The sequence below is a fragment of the Fusarium subglutinans genome, assembly GCF_013396075.1.
Source record: "Fusarium subglutinans strain NRRL 66333 chromosome Unknown NRRL66333_c0000097, whole genome shotgun sequence".
NCBI classification, from domain to species: Eukaryota; Fungi; Ascomycota; class Sordariomycetes; order Hypocreales; family Nectriaceae; genus Fusarium; species Fusarium subglutinans.
Genome location: NW_023502160.1, coordinates 154,202 through 176,855, shown reverse-complemented (window position 1 = coordinate 176,855; position 22,654 = coordinate 154,202). Strand labels below are relative to the sequence as shown.

Below are 22,654 nucleotides of genomic sequence, written 5' to 3'. Positions count from 1 at the left end.
TAATGACGTGGGTGACGTCGGTCAGCTTTATCGAGAGCATTTATATAATGATATTGAAGCTAAGCTGATGAATACAATGACTTATTGAGGGAAAGGACGGAGCTCGCGACATTGCAGTGCAAAGTCTAGACGAAAGAGAACTACTCTGTGGCCGAGCGCGCAATAGAGACAGATCGATCCTTTGCATCTTGATCCTTAGTAACCATACCATCTTCACGAACCTCGATAACTCCGTGACCGTTGTATACCACTCTTTCAAACAACTCGTCAATCTCCTCAAGAGACAGCCCCTTCGTTTCGACCCAAAATATAGCGACGAAGATGGTCTCTAGAACATCCCAGGCTCCAATAATGAAGTAAAGACGCCAGGAAATAGCCTCAAGCGCAATTGGGAACACGAGGGTAGTTCCAATGCTAAATCTACTGTTAGCAGGCACTTGATTAAATGGAATTGAAGGGGGTCTTACGCAAATACCGCAATCGTTCCGGCCCATATAGCCATTCCGTTAGTACGGGTAGAGTAGCTCAAAACCTCTGGGGGGTAAAGTTGCGTGATGGGAGTGATGCCAACACTGTATGCTCCCATAAAGAGAAAGATACAAGCGACAGTACCGTAGATCCCGGCGAGATCTTGGCTAGTACTGAAAGCTTGGAAGATGTTAGCTTCAGAATGTGTTGAGGGTCTGTCGCAGCTTACTCTTGGTCAGTGCACCAATGACAAACATCAAGATGGTCATTCCGACGCAAGCTGAGAGACAGAGCGTCTTTCGACCAGCTCTATCCATTAGAAACGTCCCTATCATTGCACAAACAAGGCACCACGATTGGAGTACAATGTTCTGGGTACAGTTAGTAACACACACTGAGGTTGAGAGATTTTAACGTACAATCTGCAGCTGCGTAGTCTTATTAGTGATGCCAGCGTTCGTGAGCATGTCGCCAAGGAAAAAGGATGCAATGTTGTTTCCTGATGCCATCAGTATTCAGACTCTTAGGATGCCAATATGGGACTAACCGCTTGCCATGACGATAACAGCAACCGAAACTGCAAGCATGAGTCGTCTACGAGCAGATCGAGTCTTGAAAAGCTCGGTATATGATGCAGTCTTGCCTTCAGTTCGCTCTCTTTCTCTGCTATCGACCACGCTCTGATATTGCTGACAAACCTCCTCGTTGGACTGGTCCCCATTGGCCGCAATCGATGCTATGACTTGGAGAGCTTCATCCATCATATCTTGGTGGGAGAGCCATCGGGGCGATTCGGGAGTCAGGAAGAGGCAGAAGATGCAAATCAAGGAAAACATGCTCTGTAAAAGAATAGGAAGCCGCCAGGACCACTCTCCGGGGATTTCGGCGGTGCGATAGGTAATGCCCGCGGAAATCAAGGCACCGACGTAGTAGACGGAGAAGGTAATGCTTAGACCGAGTCCGCGAATCTTCGGTGGAAGAGTCTCTGCAAGCCAGCTGTATTGGATAGAGGTTAGCAAAGCTACAAGGCATGCGAGACAGGGAGCCTCTTACGTCGAACCAGCAATGCTCGAAAGTCCAGAAGCCACGCCCAGAATAATTCGACCAGAAAGGAACATGGCAAAGTTCTGGGACCCAGCAACCAATCCAATACTGAAAAGCTTGGTCAAGAGAGCCACCAAAATGGAGTTTTTGCGACCAATGGCGTTGACGACAGGACCCATCGTCAGGGATGCGATGCCCCATCCAATGAAGTTAGCAGACACGTTCAAGGCACGGGTAGTAGTGTTGAGGTTGAGAAACTCGGTGTAGGAGGGGATTATGTTGATTCCGCTCATGAGCGCCGCGTCGTAACCGGCTGTCGTTGCGTAGACTGCTGCGCTTGCGACGAGGAGCATGACTGTAAGGCGACTCGATTTGGGCTGGAAAGGCCCGATGATACCGGTTGGAGACCACATGATGCTGGCAATTTTGGGTAATAATAGAACAAGGGGAAGGGGTTTGTAAAGGTTGAGGTCTTGAGAGTCTGAATGGAGGCATCGAAGCTGTTCGATCGTGAAGGTTAAGTATCAAATGAGGTCTCGATATCCCAGAGGCACAGAGAACGCCACAATTCTGAGACCGAGACAGCTTATCAATGGTTGCTTCCTGATTGGGACTGGTGATATCTATCCCTAGACTGTATATCTCATCTCGATATTCTGGTTACTGGAGAGTCTGGAGTTCAGAATGCGGGGTGCAGGAAATCTGGAGAGAATGGGCTAGATTCTGAAAAAAAATAGATCAAGCTAAGATATCATCGGGTAATTCAAGATAAGCCAATGTCCATTAATGCCGATCGGCAATTTCGTAAATTTTACTAGTCTCTACTCAACAGCCCTGGCAGAGCAGAAATCGCGGAAAGGATTCAGCACGAAAGACTTCGAAATAACCAACCGTCCTTTCATCCAATGGCCGACCTCCTACAGCAACTCGTATAGCTTGATAAGCCTGCCGATAGTTCTCCCCATAGGATGCAAGCTCGCTAAACCGTTCTAAGACCCATGATCTATGCAGTATATCGTCTGACTCGATCGCTACCACGAATAACGGCCAGCTTAGGCGGGCTAGACCTGGCTCTCCTTGATCTCGATACACTTTGAAGGCGAGAGACATGATCTCTTTCATCGCCTCGCGCTGCTCTGGTGCCATTGGTTCTTTTCCGTGTATAATACGAAAAAAGCAGACATGAATTGCATGGAAGCAGGAAACGACCGACTGCAACTCCATCACGAACCGTCTATGGGGTCCGCCTTCGGGTAGTTCGAGGCGGTTAGCCACGCTTATCAACTCTTCGTATCTAGATCTGACGTTGCGAATGGCGCCCGCGACAGACTTCCTCCACGAACCGTGGGGTATGTTATCGCGATGCTCGGCTGCGGCTAAAGAACCGACCATGAACTTCAGCTGAGCACACTCGGCGTCGAAACAGGATAGGTCGCTGCACTGCATATCCTCCAGTAGCTCGGTCTGAGGATATGATCTTCCCCACAGGTCGTAGTTGGCAAGGACTGATCGCTTTTGCAATTGCCTGACACGTTGCAAGCGACCTTGCGCTTCAGTCTCTGATATGTCTACTGAGGAGGTTCCCAGGAGATTGTTGAAATACCCGCCAAACCCATTTAGAACAGCACCTCCATCCGCGTGCGAGAGCCAAACGAGTATTCTGCAAGAGACGGGACAGAAACTCTCAGGTTCAATGATCTGTGAGGTATGAGGGTCACTCTTATCGCTGCTGGTGAGCCTCGATCGCCCCAATAATATTGAGGTGGCTCCTCTCAGATGTGCATCAACGCCAATACCGCAGCCGTCCCCAAACCTGAGTTCATACAAGAGCATCAGCCATAATGTAGCCAGAACGGGTGAAAGATAGGTTATCTCGCTGGGGGTCTGCGTAGCTGCAGCCAGCATCTGTAAACCATCTCTATAGTGTTGGATAGCTCTCAACCGTCTGGATTCGGCATCTGACTTGGAGCCGCTCGTCTTCTCAGACCATGTTTGTCCACTGACGGCACAAACCATGTGAAGAACCATGGGGCTCTGCTGCGCCAACTTCCATACCAGCCCAGGTCCGCTATGCATCGATATCCGCGTCCCGACCATCCCTGGGAGGACGAATCGGAAGAAGTGGATTGCCGAGTGATCGAAAGGGGACAGGATAGCGGCACAGTCGGATGAGAGGTCAATTGCCAGGCCATCGTCGGCAATGGTATTCAGTGGTGGTAGACTGACATCTGCACTCTGAGTATCGGAGAAGGATCCACTACCAAACTCCCCAGTATATGAGTGATCAACACAGGCCGTGGAACTGTTGCTAGGCGTTGACACCACATCTGTACTGGCGATCGGGTTTGCAGGAGACGATGCAGCAAGGGAAGAGATAGCGCGCCTGGTGTACTTTTTGCGAGGGAGGCGCGTGTAATCGCAGGGCAATTCCAGGCGGATACATCGTCGGCAAATCGGTCGCGTCTCGTCGCATTTGACTTTTTTGACGCGACATGTTTGACATCCGCCTCGTGACCGTTGGGTGCTCGGATGCTGTTGGAGTTGAGATTGCGACTGGGACCTTGATGAGTGTGACGACTCGTGGCTCGGGCTTTGAGAACCCATGTGAGAATGAGGACTGTGTTGATCGCCTATTTCTGAATCTGTCGAGTTGCAGTAATTGAGGAATCAGGAGCGAAAATTGTGGAGTGAAAGGGCGAGGGGGCTGGTTTGTTTTAGCCGCGGCATTTTACTGGCACCAGAGTAATAGTTAACTGACTCGGCATTGGCCACATCTTTTTAGCTCGGTTTACCAAAACAATTTGGAAATAAAATTTCTCTGTGCGAATGTAAACTAAATATAACTTCAAGCTCTATACGACGATAGTACCGATCTTAGTTCCTTCATTTGAACTGGTTTCGTAAGGAAAAGATCCATGCCGCTGTTGAATGCTTCATGTTGCGTCTCCTTTGATGCCAATCCAGTAAGAGCAATTATGAGAGCAGGCTCAAGCTCATTTTCATGCTCATGCCTTCGTATCCTTCTGGTTGCTTCTAAACCATCCATCACTGGCATAGAAATGTCCATAAAGATGCACTTGCAATGTTGTGAGTGCTCAATATACTGTTGAACCGCTTCAGAGCCATTTGTAGCTGTTAAATATGGTCTCCCCATCTTTTTGGAAAATGCCGTCAGAATCATAAGGTTGATGTGATTATCGTCTACTAAGAGAAAGGTGGTTGTTGTTTTGAAACTCGATTTGGATCTTTTCATAGATGGTCGGGATTTTTCAGTCCGTTGTGGCGTCGAGAACAAAATCGACGAACGATCTTTTAGATCAAACGATCCGGAATTGTGTGGCTGATCCGGAGTGGGAGGAGTTGGCAATGGTATCTCTGAGGCCTGGCCGGGAGATTTGTCTTCTGCATTCCCAAAAGTTTCACCAGCAGTCTGTCGATGCTGCATCTCTGTCCAACGGTCGAGAGCCGCTAGTAAAGTTCGGCCAAGCTTTCGGGGAGCAACCCTATGAAGTTGTTAGCGGATCAGTTGGTGGTAGGAAGAAGAGACACAATTAACATACGGCTGGGCTACATATTCGATTGGCAATCCTTCAATCCAAGAGGAGTGGAATCTCTGGTATGCTATAACTGCATTTCTGCAGATAACGACGCATGGTGTACCAGCTGATATACCACATGAGTGGATTAATTCAAGCTCTTCTTCGTGTAATAGAACAAGATCGGGAGCCAGCGCCTTGATCTCGGAGATTGCTATGACTTGCATGAGGAGCCAGTCGTGGCATATACTCTCCAATAAAGTATAATTGTCATCAGTGGCAGTAGAATCCTCAAAGGCCTTGGAGAGCAAACGGACGCGTAGCCCCTGTAACTTGCTAACCTGCTGCTTGAAGGCCTCGTCGTCGTCGACTTGGAGATTCTCTGGTCTGGCAAGTGGTAGAGTCACCGTTATTGTCGTGCCTGTACCGGACTGGCTCTCAACATGTATACGGCCGTGAAGTTGCGATATGATCTGCTTGACGAGGCTCAGGCCAAGACCTGTCCCTGGTTTCAGTGGGTCTTCCTGAACAAATGGCTTGAACATGTCGTTCTCCAGGAACTCTTGTCCGATACCTGTGCCCGTGTCGCTGATGGTGATGGTGATGAAATGGTTCCGGTTCCGACTTGACGCTTCGTTAGATCGCTGTTTGAGGGAGATCTTAATACGTCCTTGTTGCGTGAACTTTAGTGAATTTCCAAAGATGTTCATGATAATGCGCCTAACCGCCCCAGGTTGCGTGTAGAAATTCCAGTCAGAGTCTGGATCAATAATCAGGAAAACCCACACATCGTCGTTGTTACTCTTCGCAGTCTTGGAATAAAGGTCCTCCTCAGCTCGCACCCCATCTAGGAAGTCCTTGGACCTGACATCGTCGTTTGCGGGTTCTCTCCTGGCTTTCACCTGGGCAATAGAAAGTCGTTGAAAGACGAAACCCGCAAACACGCTTTCGATCACGTCCTCGGCTAGACGGTCAAGACGAACATGGGCAGCCAAGCTCATCATTCCTTCGCTGATGGCTCGAGGAGCGCCATTGTTGAAGACGCGATTCTGTCTCTCCTGCTTGACGGACGATGTGAAATGGTTGATCCTGGAAAAGTCGAGTAGGTGGTCTAGAGTATCGAGGAGAGTCCGGCCACATATCTCTATAGTATGGGCTATATCTCTCTGCATCACACTCAGCACTGTGTCGTTCAACAGCTCGGCGCCAAGCATAATGCCGTGAAGAGGAGAGCGCAACTCATGGGACAGAGAGCTCAATGCGTCAGTCTTCGACCTTTCATCTTCCATCATATCATGACGGAGAACCTCGTTGATAACCAATGTTCCAAACGCTCTCAGGTAGTTGAGTTCGTTTTCCACTGAAAACTGACGCGTGGCTGCGTTAGTGTGGACGAACCCTCCGGCGAACCACCTGTTTCGCCTTGGGTTCCATATAGGAAAGAAAGCGACACAACGAGCCTCGGGGAATAGGGGACGAAGTAATGCCATTTCTGTCGGTCGTGTATCGAGCTTTCGTTGTCCAGATACATCTGCTGGTGTTTCCGAGGTACCTGCTTGCTTTAATCTGTCCTCTCCGGATGAGTCGCTCGATTGCAATTCTCCTGCGGCGCTGAAGGAGAAAATCTTTCCATAGGGATACTTCTTTAACAAATGTGCGAGAAGCTTTTCTGGTACAGAGTCATAGCCAGGGTGACTTCTGTGTCCGTTGATACTGGTCTTGTCTGATCTTGAGAATCCGAGTACACGGCATGACAACTTCGCAGGTGGCGCTGCATGATCTTCGCCGTCAATAGACAAAGTGACATTTGCACCTGCGAGGCCAGTGGCTTCTATTGTAGGACTTGTCATAGCTCCAAAAGCTTGAGTAGCTGCATCCAAGAAGACACAGCCTTCAACCTCAAGGGCTTCCATAACAAGGCGAGACGATCTTGTGAAGATAAGCTTAACGGGATCGTCAATTACTGCCTTCTCGCGACTTTGAGGGGTAAGATGATCTTTGACTGATGACTGCTTGGAGAGATAGGCTTCGTGCTGATAGGCTTTCGGGCCCAGATCCAGAGGCTCTCGATTTTGAGACATGTCGGTTTGCAGTCCAAAGCTCTGACCTGCTAAGGTGGATTCTTGTTCGAGTAAAGCTCCAATGCTTCTGTTCATGCTGATGTTGCGTTGGTAAGGAATTCTCTCTCTTTCGCCTTCCAGATGCCGCATAATGGTCCGAGAAATGTCTCTAAGGACATGAGTATGTCGATCTTCCCAAGACTTGAGTGGCGACGTATTAATCACGCAGTAAACTCCAATGTTAATTCCTCGTTTCGTCTTGATGGGAACAGCGGCGTATGATTGAATGGCCTTATCATCTTGAATGAAGGGAGTTAAAGAAAACCGATCACTTGGCGAAAAGCCATTTATTAGAATCAGTGGAAGTCCAAGATGGTTGCCGTTGGTCTCCGCTTGAGCCCCGTCTGCTTCAGCAAGTGCGCGCTCGCAAACGTCATGGTCGCGAGGTATAGCTGTACCGCATAACCAGAGATCCTCTTGTCTGCCAGTTGGGGTGATGCTTTCAGCTATCAATGGTGAAGTCGGAGTCGACTCTGCTATGAAATGCTGATATCTTTCATCGAAGATGGATATCAAGGACCGAGCAGTGTTAGTTCGACAGGCGCCAAGTTGGGCAAGTGCAGTGAGGACAGCATCGCCACGCTTCGGCAAGTTCGAATTGGGATTTAATTGGCCGGTATGGTTGAGGATGGATTGAGACAAAAAGTTCGAGGCATATCTTGTGTTCTGTGTAAGTCTCAAGGTAAAGCTTTTTAATTGAAGAAAGGATAGAGCTATTAGATGTACTAACTTGTAAGACTCCCGTTCCCGCTCTGCCTCACTGCATCGCTTCATGGTTATTCTAGAATGTTTGTTAATGTTTGTTAATCTTGATGTTGTAGGTCTACTAATAATTCTGGCTTTCGGTCTTGGTTTATATGGGAATAATAAGATTAGTCCCTTGGCTCCCTCAAGTCATGGGTGGCAAATTTATAAATTTCAGAAACCGGCAATCCCGAGTCTGGATTGATTCTAACACGTTCTATTAACACCTATCGATATTTAAATTTTGTTCAATACTGGTATATTAATGGCGCTAGGCTACACCCATCGAGGTCACAGGGCCTTTTATTAACAAGGGTATACACAAGCCACGTTTGGTGGCGATAATTATAAATATTTTAACAAGTTACTTAAAAAAAGACTTTAAGATTTAAAAAGTAAAAGGCAGCCTGTATAATAGTAACTTAAGAAGAATAATTATAAGTATTTAATCTTAGCTAGTAAGATTTAAATATTATGTAGCAATATATAATACTATCTCCTAAAGACCCTGAAGATTTGTGGGTCCCTGTGACGTAATAATATATTTACAGTTTACAGTACTAGGTTTACAGGGGCATATATATTTAGCACGTCACAGAATCGTAATGGAGTTATAACGTTGCATTTAAGCGTGATAATAATGCCAGTCTATTGCTGCTATTGTTATGTAAAAAAGGTAAGTTATTTTTACTAGGTAGTAAGTTTAAGCTGCTAATGAAACAGTTCCTAGGACATAATTAAATCTTATACTAAAGAGGATATTTTATAACTATTATATAGTTAGCTAGTACATGCCTTAGTTTTGTCTTGATACTTTCGTTGAAGTTAGAATTAATTTAGAGTAAACAGAACTGGCAATCCGGCACAAACTAAACATGAGGTTAAAGGGCAAGAGCGCTAAGAAATACAGCCTAGTCACAACGCAACGCTTAAACAGTACCCGTTGCGATCGGTGATACGGTGTCTTGATGGCGAATATGCCATATGAACGGGGACTTACCTCAATGAATGTCTAAAGGGGGCATAGGTTGGTGTCATATCTAGCATAGAGAAGTATACTACTTGTATGTAATAAGGCGCTCTTAACTATGTATCTTTTACACATTTGCAAAGACTACATATATACATATATTATGTCCCAACTACCAAGACTGTCTGGAAAGTAGTAAATTCAGTAGTCTTAACTATAAGAAGTCATTATGCTGCTCCGCTGTTTAGTGTTTCGGCACTTACCAATAACCTATAGTATGTGCTGTAGAGTGTCTCTTTTCGGTATGTGATCTGTGGAAGGTTCATTCATTGTCCAAGCGTTGCACGATATATGAATCACTCGGCACTTTTTCTTTAACACAAACTAAATTGTATTATAATACGTTTGCATCTGCCGTACGATAAGACGGATGGTGATATTTGGATAGTAGGAGGTTGGTAATATAACTTATTCGCTTCATACCGTAGATCCCTAACTGGATTTCCTATTAGTTTTGACTCTGTAGCCATTAGAGATAAGCCACTTAAACACGTTCTAATCCTTGCTGATCATTGGGCTCATTTCGGGTCAGCGCAAGGCCCTCCTTCTAGCTTGCAGGTAGAGGCCCCGCCTGGATATCACGGCATGTAGTGGTTGCCAAGTCTTGGTCAAGGGGTATTATAGGATCTGATCAGCGCTATCTATAAATACGTGGCCCGCTGCCTTTAAGGGTTGGTCAGTCCTATGACTAAATTACCTTTTTGAGTACCTTTACTGTTTAATATTGAAACACCTCAACACCTTCGGGCTACTATCCAAGATGAAGTACAAAACCTGCGTCGCTGCTCTGATCCTTACCTCTATGTGCCGCGTTACTGGGCATCCAATTGTGAGTAAAATAGTTCAAGCCTAAGAAATAAGCCTAACATGTCTCAGCTTGACCATCGTGGCAAGCAGCTAGATTATGCATCTAACATTGAGAAATCTCAGAAAGGTCCTCAACAACAAGGCGTGAATAAACTTATGCCTGATAGCCAAGCAATCCGGGCCATCCTCAATATCCCAGAGATTCCTCGACTTCCCAGACAGGTCGGTGGTGCAGGCGGTTCTGCAGGAGGAGGTACTGGAGGAGGATCTGCTGGGGGATCTGGAGGAGGTTCTGCTCCTGGAGGGTCTGCCGGTGGAGGTACAGGTGGGGGAGCAGTCGGAGGTTCTGGTGGGGGAGCTGGAGGTTCAGCTGGTGGAGGAACAGGAGGGGGCTCTGCAGGTGGTGGTGGAGGAGGTGCAAACTCCGGAGGGTCTGCTGGTGGTGGTACTGGTGGAGGTGCAGTTGGAGGATCTGGTGGAGGAGGAGGTGGGCACTCTAAGAGAGGTTTCCTTATTGTTTCTAGACAGGAATCTCCAGGAGGTTCTGGAGGTTCAGCTGGTGGAGGTACAGGTGGGGGGTCTGTTGGTGGGACAGGCGGAGGAGGTGGAGGAGGCTCTGCTGGTGGTGGTACGGGAGGAGGATCTGCTGGAGGAACTGGAGGCGGAAACGGAGGTGGTTCTGCAGGAGGAGGAACTGGGGGCGGTGCAGCTGGTGGTTCTGGAGGTGGTAATGGGGGTGGATCTGTTGGAGGGGGTACAGGAGGTGGTGGCGCTGGGGGCTCTGGCGGAAGTAATGGAGGAGGCTCAGCAGGTGGAGGAAGTGGTGGAGGTGCTGTTGGTGGCTCTGCTGGAGGGGGAGGTTCTACTAGAGGAAGCACTGGGAGTGCTAGAAATGGAGGTATTAGTAACCCTAATGCTAACTTAAATATCTTAAATAACTTTAGTCCTAGTATTATTTTAGATTAAGACTAATTAATATTATATTAAAGGGCAGTAAGCTTTAATATTTAAGGTACTTTTGGATTAAGTATACTAGATTATAGCTTCTTTTAGATTTCCTTTATAGACTGCTAAGGATAGTATAGAGCCTCTAGTCAGAACGGAAGAGATTCCGATATCCAACACAGTTCCAAGATACTCAGAGAAGAGGTTGGTCACTGGCTCGAGAGTCTCATTTACAATTTTGACAAGAGACGTGCCGTGGGAGTCGAGTTCGTGGACAGTCTGCTGGATAAATCGTACTCCTCTGTCAATGTCCCGTAGCTGCAAAGTACGCGGAAATGACAGCATTTCCTTCCAAGTATTGGCTGGTGGGTCGACTCCATAGCTGTTCATGACAGAAGCAAGGATCTTACGGCCGTCGGACGTGGGCACATTTTCCCAGCTGTAAGCCCCATCCCAATCACGCCCAAAGTCGAGCCACATCTTGGTTGGATCAACAGGATCGGGTGTGAAGCTGGTACCGTCAAATGATCCAGTAACTGCAAAAACCCCATTGCCACCTGCAGGAGACCCCTGGGCAGGAGTGATAATGAGGACCCATTTAGTGTCTGGCGAACCCTCGATGGGAAGCTCAAAGAGATCGGGTACTTCCCAGCCTGTGATATCACGAGGAAGTCCGGGGATATCGGCAGCGGTGAGATCATCTTCCATGTCCAAGCCTTGGCATCGGAGGATGTCCAGAATGATAGTTTGTTTTGCCCTCCGTGGGCGAGGACCATGACCCGGGTCTTTGTTGCACCGTGAAATAATACTTTAGGGTCTCGCGTCTCCAAACCCCCGGTACTGTCGTGTGGTTTCTCCTGCGCCTGTGAGATGATTGGATTTTCATTGTACTTGATCCAAGTCTCCCCTTGGTCCAGGCTATAAGCAAGTCTCTGATCCTGCACTGCGGTATCTGGAAAGTATCCAGTGTAAAAGGCAAGGTAGGGTAGGCTTTCAGATGTCCCAAGACCAGATGTATTGTCTTCATCAAAGTATGAGGTCCCTGTGAAAGCTTGAATTCCATTGGCACTAGAAATTGCAATTGGGAGATGAGTCCAGTCAACCAAGTCTGCACTGATAGCATGGCCCCAGCTCAAGTTACCCCAGAAGTTTCCTGTAGGATTGTGCTGGAAGAAGAGGTGCCATTTGGAGCCGATTTTGATGAGGCCATTGGGTTCATTCATCCAGTTTTGGTCTGGGGCGAAATGATACAAAGGGCGGAAGTCATCCGCTTTAGTGAAAGAAGTGAGAAGAGTAACCAAGACAAGTGAAACAAGTCTACTGGGATAAGGAGTGAACCAAGCCTTATGGCCATGGTGTATAATCATGATGTGTTGTGGTGAAAAGAAATGAAGATAAATGAAGATGGGGAGATGTTTGACGAGTTGAATAATTAGAAGGTGAGGATTGTCGTTTCTATCAATACTACTAAAGTGGTCAGCCTCGAGGCTTATATAGTTTTACAGATTCCACAGAGCTTCCATGCTTTAATATAAGAGTTTGGGATGAGTTCTCAAATCCTTGCTCCTACCATGACTTTACTGCGACCCTCATTCTATCCGGTTTGTAACCGCCGATCACTTACCCCGCGCCATAAAATGGTGCCATGTCAAAGTTTCAAGGATCATTGCAGCTTACTGCATGCTACAGCCCAGGATTGGAAGGAGGAACGTGGAGAAGCAGGTGATGGTGCACCAGGGTGTGGAGTGCCTAGTGCCAATGAGCAACACTCTGATACCCTTCCAGAAATGCAGTCAATGCATCCCTGGCTTGGGTCCGACAAAACGAGGGGACATCATACTCTAACAGAGCGTCAATAATGCAGTCAAGGCGCCCTTGTTTCGGTCCGACAAGACGACAAGAGGGATCACTTAATAGAGATGTAAGGATACAAGTGACGTACAAGCTCTTTAATGATTTTGGAAGAATGGTTACTGAGTTCTGACTAGTAGCCCAGTTGCTTAGCTTACTATATACAGACTTGAGCTATTTGCATTCCAGAAGGCCTGACATCGCCGCTTTTACAATTACATAACAACTATATGGCTAATGAATGTGTAGTCTTGATCAAACCCTACTATCTACTAAGATAACTACCAATGCAACCCCCATCTCAGACCCACCAGACTTCCATACGAATCATCTATAGGCCCAAAGGTTTTTAGTATACAGGAATCTTAAAAGCATTGAAGCTGTATGTCCAACTCTCGATTGACTTCTTGTCATCAACACACGAAAAGGTCTTATCGTTCTTCCAGAGAGGTCGCTTGGGCCACTGACACAACATCTGTGTCTCTCCCTTATAATCACCCAAAGAAACAGTAGCATTGAGTCTCGACGGCTGCTTACCATTCTCAACCCAATCAATCATGATGTTCATGTTGTTCTGAGGATAAGGTCCTGGCTGAAGAGAGTTCGTGCCACAGTGAGCAGCTCCAGGCACGAGATAGAACTGGTACCACTCAGAAAGAGCCTTTTGAGCCTTCTCATCGGACAATTTGGGATACATGATGGATCTGACAGACTGCCAATAGTGGACGGAAGAACCTGCTGGGATACTGGGATCAGATTCGCCATGGTAGTGGAGAAGCTTGCCACCAGCCTCCTTGAAAGTTGTGAGATCCGGATGAGTAGTCTGCAGACTGTCGTAGTAACGGACCATACCAGTGTTCATCCAGTCTACCAGAGTGTCGTACGTGACATTGTTGAGGTTATCGAGGTTATCGAGGTCAAGAAGTTCAATGAACTTTGCAACGTACATGCCACCAGTATCGGGGATGTTCATAGTCCACTTGTCGGTCTTGTTGTCGTAGGTTGGCTCGCCATCAGATAGTTCAGAGCCAATCTGCCAAGAGAGGTACGCTCTTTCGTCTTTGCTGTTAAAGACTCCATCGTAAATAGCTTGAGCAACGGCAATACCCTCAGCAGTAACAGTACCATTCTGTTCTGGTGCATTGCTCGTCTGGCTGCCGGGAGCCTGCCTCTTGCTGAACCCAAATCCAAGCGAAGAACTAGTCTCAGCTGCACAATAGTACTCTTTACCAATGAGTGACTTGAGGTTGAAGTGAATCTTGCAAATATCCGTTCGGGAGATGACGCCATCTTTTCTTCCATCGAGATCATCGCAGGCCTCGATAGTGGCGTTGACGATCTTCTTGAGCTCACAAGGAGGGGGATAATAGTCAAGAGTTTGCTCAACGGCGGCAGGGTAGACGTGCAGGACCTGTTGCTGCGCGAAGCGGAACGCAGGAGCTCCGGCGATGACACCGTCATACTCATCGCCCCATCGTTGAACCTGGCTCATTCCCTCTCGTCCACCATCGGAGCAGCCCTCGTAGTAGGTATAGACCTTGCTCGACTTTGAAAGGTCGTAAAGGTTCTTGGTGATATACTTTCCGACTTGGGTCATCTCTCCGAGAGCTTGGTAAGAGAACATGTATGTCGCATCCCAGTTGATGGAACCGTTGCCGAGAAGGAATTTCTCATCGAGACTGTAGTTGAAGGCATCGTATCCGCCATCAGTGGCTCCTGCAGCAGCTCCGTACTTGAGGCCACCAGTAGTATCAGTGTTGAGAGAGTAGCCACCTCCGCCCGCAACATAGAACCGTTTTTTGAAGTTTTCGGGATCAGGGAAGGCATACTTGAGGTTGACCGTGTCGCCCTTGCTGCCGTGGGTGTACGCGACAGTGACGTTACAATAGCTGTAAGTATCGGTGTCGCGCCTCATTGGTCCACCTCCCATACTGGCACTGGCGTTGTAGACCGCCGTGGAAACCGTGACGGTGGAAGGGATCATGTTGATCCCCAGAAGGGTACCATTGGAGGGTAGCGCGGCTTTCAGCTTTGAGCGGGTGCAGACTTCTGAAAGAGAGGAGCCGAGGGAGGGCGAGGCTAGCAGAGCCATAGCGACTCCGAAAGATTGTCGCATGATGGTAAGTATTCTAAAGAGAGTGCGAAGTACGATAAAGTGATGTTCAAGTGAGTGGTGCTGGTTGTTCGACACGGCGCGAGTCTTTCATGATTAATACTCCTTCAACGACTGCGGTTTCGTCACCTATAGGTCCGAGCCCGGAATCTGTCACGCGTTTCTGTTCCATTTTGAATAGCTTTGCAGAGAATAGAAGTAGAACGAAGTAATTGATTGAGGCGGAAGCTGGTGGCGATCCGAAATTAGCAAGGAGGCTTAGACTAAATGCCCACTTTCCGCGTGTGGAGCTGTTCCGAGTTAAAGTGGAGACACTGCAAGACAAGATAAACCAAGGTTCATCAACAGCTTGAATATAAAGGGCCAGTTGCATTCACTCAGTCCTATGATATACAGAGCATAATTTAACATTAGTTTATTAAGGAGACAAAGCTAATGTGACTCCAATAGCACTTGAGAAAACTGAAAGTGCATAACGAGGTCTTCTCTACCTGAGGAGCTCGTGAGTCCGTTCTCAGTCAGCTATTTAAACAGATACAGCATATAAGTATATGTATATAGACTACTCCAATAAGCAAAATCGGTATTTAATACTACTGAACGCTGCAAGTTCGTGCTTCTGAATACAGTGTTGTTCAAGCTTCTGATTGCCCCTTGGAGCGTTTATCCATGCACCTGACATCAACGGCCCAAAGACCGAGCTCTCTTCGAGGCCATTCCAGAAGCCTCTGTCCTATATGCTCATGTTATTAGAGACCAAGTTCGTTTAGACCAGTTCATTGATAGGGGATGCTCCACATTAGAGACTGGGAATCAGCAGGAGGTTTTGCGTGGTCCTATCTTTCTCGGGTGCCCTTCAGAAGCATACAGATGGACTTACAATATGCGTTTCTGGGGCCATAACCGCTTCTACTAATTGAGTTGACCAGGACGTAATTGGCGCCCGCAAAGTAATACACGCAGCGTATTTGTTCGATGGCCTTGGCCGTGGCCGTGGCGAGTGATATGTCTAGTCTATCCTGATATTGCTAAAATTTGGGCCTACATAGCAGCTAGCCACGTAAATTCCGTAAGGTTCTAGACGCTTGCTCTTAGTTCCTTTCGTAGTTGCTAAATCGATAGCTGTTTATCCCTTGGGTTCGAGGTTTGCTAAGTCTGTCATAATGAATGCAGGATTTCAGCCACGGGTCTCAACTGCAAATAGCACATCTGCTATAATATAGTCAAAGAGACTGAATATACTGACGACTATGAAAATAGTGTTTCATATTACAGAATGGTCACTCAGTTCCCAACACCCCCATAAGAGCCATTGATAGGTTTAGAAGCCATATGAAATAATAACACATTCCATAAAACAGAGTCTTTAAAACCTTTACTTGTTCATATAGTAGTTCACTTGATCAAGCGAGGCATTCCTCTCAAAGGTTGACTTATTCTTGTGACCACTGTCAAAAGCTGCTTTGTGGTATTGGTTATTGGTGGCTTTTCTAGATTTATAGAAGGGCGAAACTTACTTCAGGTAGATGGAATCTTAGCATTTAAATGTGGCTGGACCTGATTGTGCAGAGGTGCCCTTGTTGGCCCTGCAGGTTCCCTTGCAACAAGGGTTCTCACGAGGACACATGTTGCTAACAGCCGGGCCAATGAAGGTAGTGTTTGGGGGGCAGTAACACCCGCAGGCTTTCTTTTCAAGGGGAGTTGCCATTCCGAATGATATGTACAGAGTACAGGCAACGAGGAAGGACTTGATTTGCATGTTGGTAATATTGATAATATTAGTAATTGGTAATGTTGGTGGTTGATGAGCTGAGAAGGTAATTTTTGTCTGTTTCCTTGGTTAAGAGAGGATACACCACAAGCTTTTATAGATAGACAAGCTTCATATTACCCACGCTAACACAATATCGCTGGATGTTTCATGGTCTAGTCTTATTAGGATTGGGATAAACCTGGCGTTCGTATTAGCAAGCCACAGACACTGCTCAAGGTTCTAGACTCTTAGATTTAACCCTTTCTGGTTGTTTAAGAAACAGCCTTTAGTACATTTAGTATATTATCTTTCGCTTGCAAATTGGGAACCCGTAGTTGTTAATCATGAGGTAGATCTCTAAATATCTATATAAAGGATTTATAAAACTCAGTCATTTACTTATAGTTTGATATCTGGTGTTTGGCTATCTGTGATTTGCCAAATTGTCAAATTGGCAATGCCCCAGCGCGACTACCTTTGACTTTAACAGTCGGTAAGGCCTCCATTTTAGCCTAATCTACTGCAAGCCACGCGATTGAGTAGGAAAAGCTTGATTCCACTCTTGGATATGTCTTATCTTACTTAGGGCAAAAGCTGTTATCCAGATCAAATAATGGCCTCATTTTGAGCCAGCCATTTTTACTATTTCTACTAGTATATCAGACCCCAACCAATCGGAAACACTCCAGCGTTCTTTGGTATGCAATGGTACTAGTAGTTCGGCACACTGTCTTGTAAATTCGGGTCTGTGACCATCTTCAGAGTTAGCAATTGCCAAACCCAGCGTTCTAAAAGGCCACTGTCAGATGCCCATACATCGCTAAAGCAGGTTGGCTAAGTTGCTGAAACTGTATACGTATTTTCAGCCAGCCATCTTCTTAACTGCATTGCATTTGGTATGCAACGTTATGAATATCTTGGGTTCCTATCTTATAAATTTGGGTCTGGACTCATTTTCAGATTGAGTAATTGCCAAGCCTAGCGTTCTATTGGGCCCCTGTTGCCTGCATGTAAACCGCTAAAACAGGAGGGCTGGGTTTCTTAAACGATATGCATATTTTCAGCCAGCCATTTTGCCAGGTAACTTGCGTTTAGTAATCTTATAACAGTGTCCTTGTTCTTTTTCGCGATTTTATGAGAAGTGCTGAATGAAATCTCGATGAATTGGCATTACAGCAGGGATGACGCGCCGTGATTGGCTACCCGGCTATTGGGTTGACGGGAAGCCGATTAATGGCGGCGTGAGTGACCTGCATCAACTATTCACCTTCATTCAATCATGTCATTCAGCCATTCTAGCCATACTTGTAAGTCACTATTTTGTGTTGCTCGCGTTGTTAGAGGCCAAGTTTGTGTTCGTTCTTTACCGAAAGGAAAAGCTCGCTGTGGGAGGGTATGAACAATTTATCGAAAGGGGAAGCTCAACAGAAGTTGGCGATATCACGACATGATTGGCTACTCGGCTATTGGGGTTGCCGATGGAAGGCGCCAGGGACAAGAGCCTGCATCATGCCTTCACTCTCGAATTAATCCAACCATTCAACCATTTTACATATATGTGCAATTTTTGCTCCTAGATTTGAGTTGCGCTCCTAGATATTTCAAGTTTCACTTGCTTTCGTATCCAAGGCGATCACTCCTCTACTTCCTGCTATCATGCCGATACCGGAGCAAGTCCCAGAATTGAGTAATATTTATGTATCTGGTGCAAACAAGACCAAACAAAGTATTGACCGAGCAAACTACAAATCATTTGATGTCGTGAAGGAGTTTTGGATAGGCCTTGGTCTACCCGAGACGTCCTTGACATCTGTCAGTCTTCCTGGTGAAGAAGGTCCAGCTCTTCCTTCGTCATTCAAAATCGGAATCCTCGGGCAAGCTTCTATCGCGCTGTCTGCTTTGACGGCCGCTCAGGTTCATGCTTTGCGGAACAAGATCCCCGTTCCGCGTGTCACGGTACCGCTCCAGCACGCTGTCGTAGAGTACAAGTCGGAAAGATTGTATACAGTTTCGGACGAGCTTGCTGCTCCATCAGGCGGCGCTATTGGTGGATTACATAAAACGTCAGATGGCTATGTTCGAATCCACGATGGATTTCCAAACCACGTTCAAGGCACCCTTGACTTGCTTGGTCTGGAAGATGGTGCGAATCGACAGCAGGTATCTCAGCAGACTGCAGATTGGGCTAGTATCGACTTGGAGAATTGCGGAACAGCAGAGGGAAACGTCGCAATATACGCTCTGCGATCATATCGTCAATGGGATAAGCTCCCTCAATCGAAGGTCATCAGCAATTTCCCTATCAACATCAAACAGCTGTCGGACTCACCTTCAGCCGGCCTGCCAAGCAGGATGCAGCCCGGAAATCTCAACTGCCTACAAGGTCTTAGGGTTGTCGAGATGAGCCGGGTAATTGCTGCACCATTATGCGGTAAGACCTTAGCAGCACATGGAGCTGAGGTAATTTGGGTGACTTCACCAACACTTCCGGACTTGCCAAGAGTTGATCGGGAATTTGGTCGCGGGAAAAAGACTGTGCAACTCGACATACACAACTCGGAGGATCGAAAGCAGCTTCTCAATCTTCTCAAAGACTGCGACGTGTTTGTTCAAGGCTATCGACCTGGGAGTCTTGCCTCACATGGTCTATCCCAAGATCAGTTGAGAAAGATCAATCCAACCATCATCGTAGCCAACATGTCTGCTTTCGGTCCTGAAGGTCCATGGTCGGACCGTCGTGGATTTGACTCGCTTGTGCAGACATGTTCAGGCATGAATGTCTCTGAAGCTGAACACGCCGGAAAGGGCGAGGCAGCCCGCCCAACACCTTGCCAAGCCCTCGACCACTCAGGCGGTTATATGCTTGCAGTTGGCGTCATGGCTGCTGTGTATCATCGTGCTGTCAAGGGCGGTTCGTGGAGAGTCGATGTCTCATTAGCAGGCATGATGAAGTATTTGAGGAGTCTGGGACAATATCCTGGTGCCAGTGGGTTTGAGGCGAGGGACTTTGACAAGCCAGAAGATGTCCCTGATGAGTATTTTGAGATCCAGGAGACGGGGTTCGGCACCATGAAGTCCATCAAGCACAGTGCTACCATTGAGGGTTTAGAGGTTGGCTGGTATATCATGCCGAAACCTCTTGGCTCTGACAAGCCTGCATGGGATTAGAATAGTATCGCCACTCACTCATGGCTCAATAACATTTGTGGAGGTGTTTCCACTTTGTGATGAGTAGTGCATTTCTTCCCTCTGTTGATTGATTGTGTATTCACCACAGATGTCAATAGGGAAGACTCGTCACGGGAGAAGTCCTGCATCTGGCAACTAGTATTGGACTTCAGTGAATATTATTCGATAGTGCATTGTAGCGTAGAGACTTGCTCCTGCTTCAGGCTAATCTCACCGAGGCCGTTGGTCGCAGTCAGCGATAACCCCATCTGAAATAGCGGTGCGTGTCACTAAGAACCCTTAAGTATCTAGATTTTCAGCTGAACACCTACGTAACGAACAAAAAGACATGGCTGCCCTCTTGTTGATATTTTGTCTCAGAATCATTTTATATCTACTGCAGGTTCGTGGCTTCCTTAGCGTGTTGAAGTAATTCTTTACCGTTGGGCATTGCGACTTGGTCAACTAATTTTAATCGAATGACCTCATCGCCAAATATATGATCAGGAAGGGAGTCCATTAAATATGCGTGGAGGCTCGGACTTGCTCGTGGGACGGTGGTTGGAAAAGGATATCCGGATTGTTTGGTATAGATCCTTGTATTATAATTAATTGTAGTCTAGATATTGGATAAGAAGTAATAACGCCTCCGCCGACTTCACAGCATTTAGCGGCCTAAATAGCGCATAATTAGAAGGTCGAAGTGAACCCAGAGCGGATAACATTAAGTGATAAACAGGGCACCACACCATTGTTCGATCCTTAATAAGATTCGAATTCAGAATTGAGGCTGTGTTCGGATCCTTCATCTCGGACTCCTTTCGCATTTTTTAAACTATTCTTACTAGCTGCGAGTGCGAGAAAGTTGTTGCGTGGTGTAACTAATGGTGATTCACATTCTATTTTAGCCGCTATTTCCTCGAATCTTACTGGGCCAGCACTGTGACAGGGATCTTGCATCGCCTCCTCCCACTCCGGTGCATTGCAGCATTGCCAGTCTTGACTTACTCGCCTAAAAGGCGCGTGCATTTGCGGTTTCATTGGCATCGTTTTATTAGGGCCTAGAATTGGCGGCAATGCAATGATACGTCACATTTTAACGCTCGGCTCCTGGGGCTTAGTGAAACTCTAACCTCGAGCCAGGGGAGCAGTACTATTCCTTATATCTTCTGCATGTCTTAGCATCCCCAATCTGTCTTTGGGGAAGCTGTAATAAGCATTGGATCATTCAATCGGACTTTCATAAGCCATGGTCAACACTGGGAAACCTAGCCGCGGGTGCGCGACCTGCAAGAAGCGGAAGATAAAGGTAAACATATATAGACGGATACTTCGACATTATCGATAGCATCTCTAACGCGAAGCAGTGCGATGAACTAACACCATCGTGCACGCAGTGCAAAACAGCTGGATGGGTATGTCCAGGGTCGTCCGAGAGTAAGATGTTCTTCCGCAACCAAACCACTGCAGATCTTGCCAGAAAGAATGCCAGGGCGCTGAGCACGGCATCATCGAGCGCAGACTCTGAAGTATGGAAACGACCTGTATCCCCCCCAGCACGAGACAGAGCTACTACTTTCTTTATGCGGCAGTACGTTTTTGATATGACTAGTGCAGGAGGAACCTTGCCACTAAGGGACAACCATGAGTTTCTTCCAGGGCTCATACGCAATCAACAGTCTTCTTTCGGGCTTCTCAGCACAACAGTAGCGGCTGCGGGGTTCGCTGCTCTTTCTAATGCGGGCAACGTGTCAGAATGGCGGGCAGAAGCATTCCGTCTATATGACAGTGCCATTCGTCAGCTACAGAGTGCCCTACAAGATCCTGTCCAGAGAGTGTCTGATGAAACACTTGGTGCAGTATTGCTCATGGGGACCTTTGAGGTGCGGCCTCGCGTATCCAAACTCGACTTTTACCTACTGATTCGTGCTAGACTATTGCTTTTGCAGATACTGGCTCACTGAAAGCCTTCAGCCAACACATCATCGCTGCAGCGAGGTGCATCGAAATGCGTGGACCAGCCCAGTTCCAGACCGTTGTTGGCTTGAAGATGTTCATGCAGATGCGGCGCATCATGGTAAGACGGATTTCCGCTCGGGGCTGCATATGCTGACCCAATTTAGATCACAACTTGCCACCAGCTGCAGGAACCCATACCATTTGAGATCTCAAAATGGTCGAGCTGGGCTGAAAGAAGCCAGAACAGCGACCTCGTCCCGGTCAATCGCTTCTCCGAGATCAATGAGGTTTTGGCTAGCGTCCGCGCTGAGCTCAAGTATCAGCACATTACAGACCCAGCTGTGATTTCTGACAGGCTTCTCAAGATCGATAAGCTTTTCGAAGACTGGGCGCAAACACTACCGCCAAGCTGGGTGTACAAGTCTTACAGGTCCATTGGTCCTAACGGCGTGCCTTCTAGTCGGTATGATCTACAGCACGACATGTATACAGATCACTGGATAGCTTGCGTGTGGAATTGTTACCGCAATGTCAGGCTTTTGATTCACGAGTCCATTATCATAGCTACGCTGAAGCACGGTACTGCAGAGCAGAAAGACGCATTGCAAAGCTCGGCCAAAGTCTTAGCCGCGATGGCAGACGGGGTCTGCCACAGCGTTGCATATCATCTTGGGTACCGAGCCCAAGATAGTATGGCTGAGAGTTTTGCTCAGACAATGTATCTTAGTAGCAATCCGACCCCCGGAGGTTTCCTACTTATTTGGCCTCTGTTCTTTGCTGGGATACAGAGAACCACTTCTGCGGATCAGAGGCATTGGGTTGGTGCATTGATGAGGAGGATTGGGGTGCGGATGGGTTTGCAGTTGGCGGTGTCGATGGCTGATTTGCTGTTGGAGACGGAAATACAGGATCTTTCGTTTTCGAATTGCGAGACATTTTTAATCGGCGAATGGTATCCAAATTAGGCAAATAACATTTCTATTCTCTTTACCGCTTCCTCATTGCCTCACTGGTTGGCAACACCTCTGCTATCCTTCCTCTGTCGCATCCGCAATTTGATGACGGTCTTGGTGATTGTCCAGCATGTATGATGTAACCTTGCTCGTAGGGGGCTAT

The 22,654-nt window shown here is 47.2% G+C and overlaps 6 protein-coding genes across 6 annotated transcripts; 3 read left to right on the top strand and 3 right to left on the bottom strand.

Annotated features, from left to right (window-relative positions):
- Positions 1-140: 140 nt before the first annotated feature.
- Positions 141-7,942, bottom strand: FSUBG_7534 (hexose transporter; the record flags this gene model as incomplete). Its single annotated transcript, XM_036685850.1, has 11 exons — positions 141-414; positions 468-648; positions 698-839; positions 888-967; positions 1,016-1,464; positions 1,522-1,929; positions 2,744-3,903; positions 3,954-4,142; positions 4,382-5,015; positions 5,073-7,826; positions 7,899-7,942. 11 exons carry the CDS (start codon positions 7,940-7,942, stop codon positions 141-143), a joined length of 6,315 nt encoding a protein of 2,104 aa, XP_036537007.1.
- A 1,760-nt stretch (positions 7,943-9,702) lies between these two features.
- Positions 9,703-10,710, top strand: FSUBG_7533 (uncharacterized protein; the record flags this gene model as incomplete). The annotated part of the gene is made up of 3 exons (XM_036685849.1): positions 9,703-9,771; positions 9,819-10,647; positions 10,700-10,710. 3 exons carry the CDS (start codon positions 9,703-9,705, stop codon positions 10,708-10,710), a joined length of 909 nt encoding a protein of 302 aa, XP_036537006.1.
- Positions 10,711-10,781: 71 nt separating this feature from the next.
- Positions 10,782-12,061, bottom strand: FSUBG_7532 (inulinase; the record flags this gene model as incomplete). Its single annotated transcript, XM_036685848.1, has 2 exons — positions 10,782-11,479; positions 11,536-12,061. 2 exons carry the CDS (start codon positions 12,059-12,061, stop codon positions 10,782-10,784), a joined length of 1,224 nt encoding a protein of 407 aa, XP_036537005.1.
- An 833-nt stretch (positions 12,062-12,894) lies between these two features.
- Positions 12,895-14,661, bottom strand: FSUBG_7531 (tannase; the record flags this gene model as incomplete). The annotated part of the gene is made up of 1 exon (XM_036685847.1): positions 12,895-14,661. The coding sequence occupies one exon, from the start codon at positions 14,659-14,661 to the stop codon at positions 12,895-12,897; it is 1,767 nt and encodes a 588-aa protein (XP_036537004.1).
- Positions 14,662-18,067: 3,406 nt separating this feature from the next.
- Positions 18,068-19,579, top strand: FSUBG_7530 (Formyl-coenzyme A transferase; the record flags this gene model as incomplete). The annotated part of the gene is made up of 1 exon (XM_036685846.1): positions 18,068-19,579. One exon carries the CDS (start codon positions 18,068-18,070, stop codon positions 19,577-19,579), a length of 1,512 nt encoding a protein of 503 aa, XP_036537003.1.
- Positions 19,580-21,021: 1,442 nt separating this feature from the next.
- Positions 21,022-22,421, top strand: FSUBG_7529 (uncharacterized protein; the record flags this gene model as incomplete). Its single annotated transcript, XM_036685844.1, has 4 exons — positions 21,022-21,462; positions 21,513-21,656; positions 21,703-22,182; positions 22,269-22,421. 4 exons carry the CDS (start codon positions 21,022-21,024, stop codon positions 22,419-22,421), a joined length of 1,218 nt encoding a protein of 405 aa, XP_036537002.1.
- Positions 22,422-22,654: the final 233 nt, after the last annotated feature.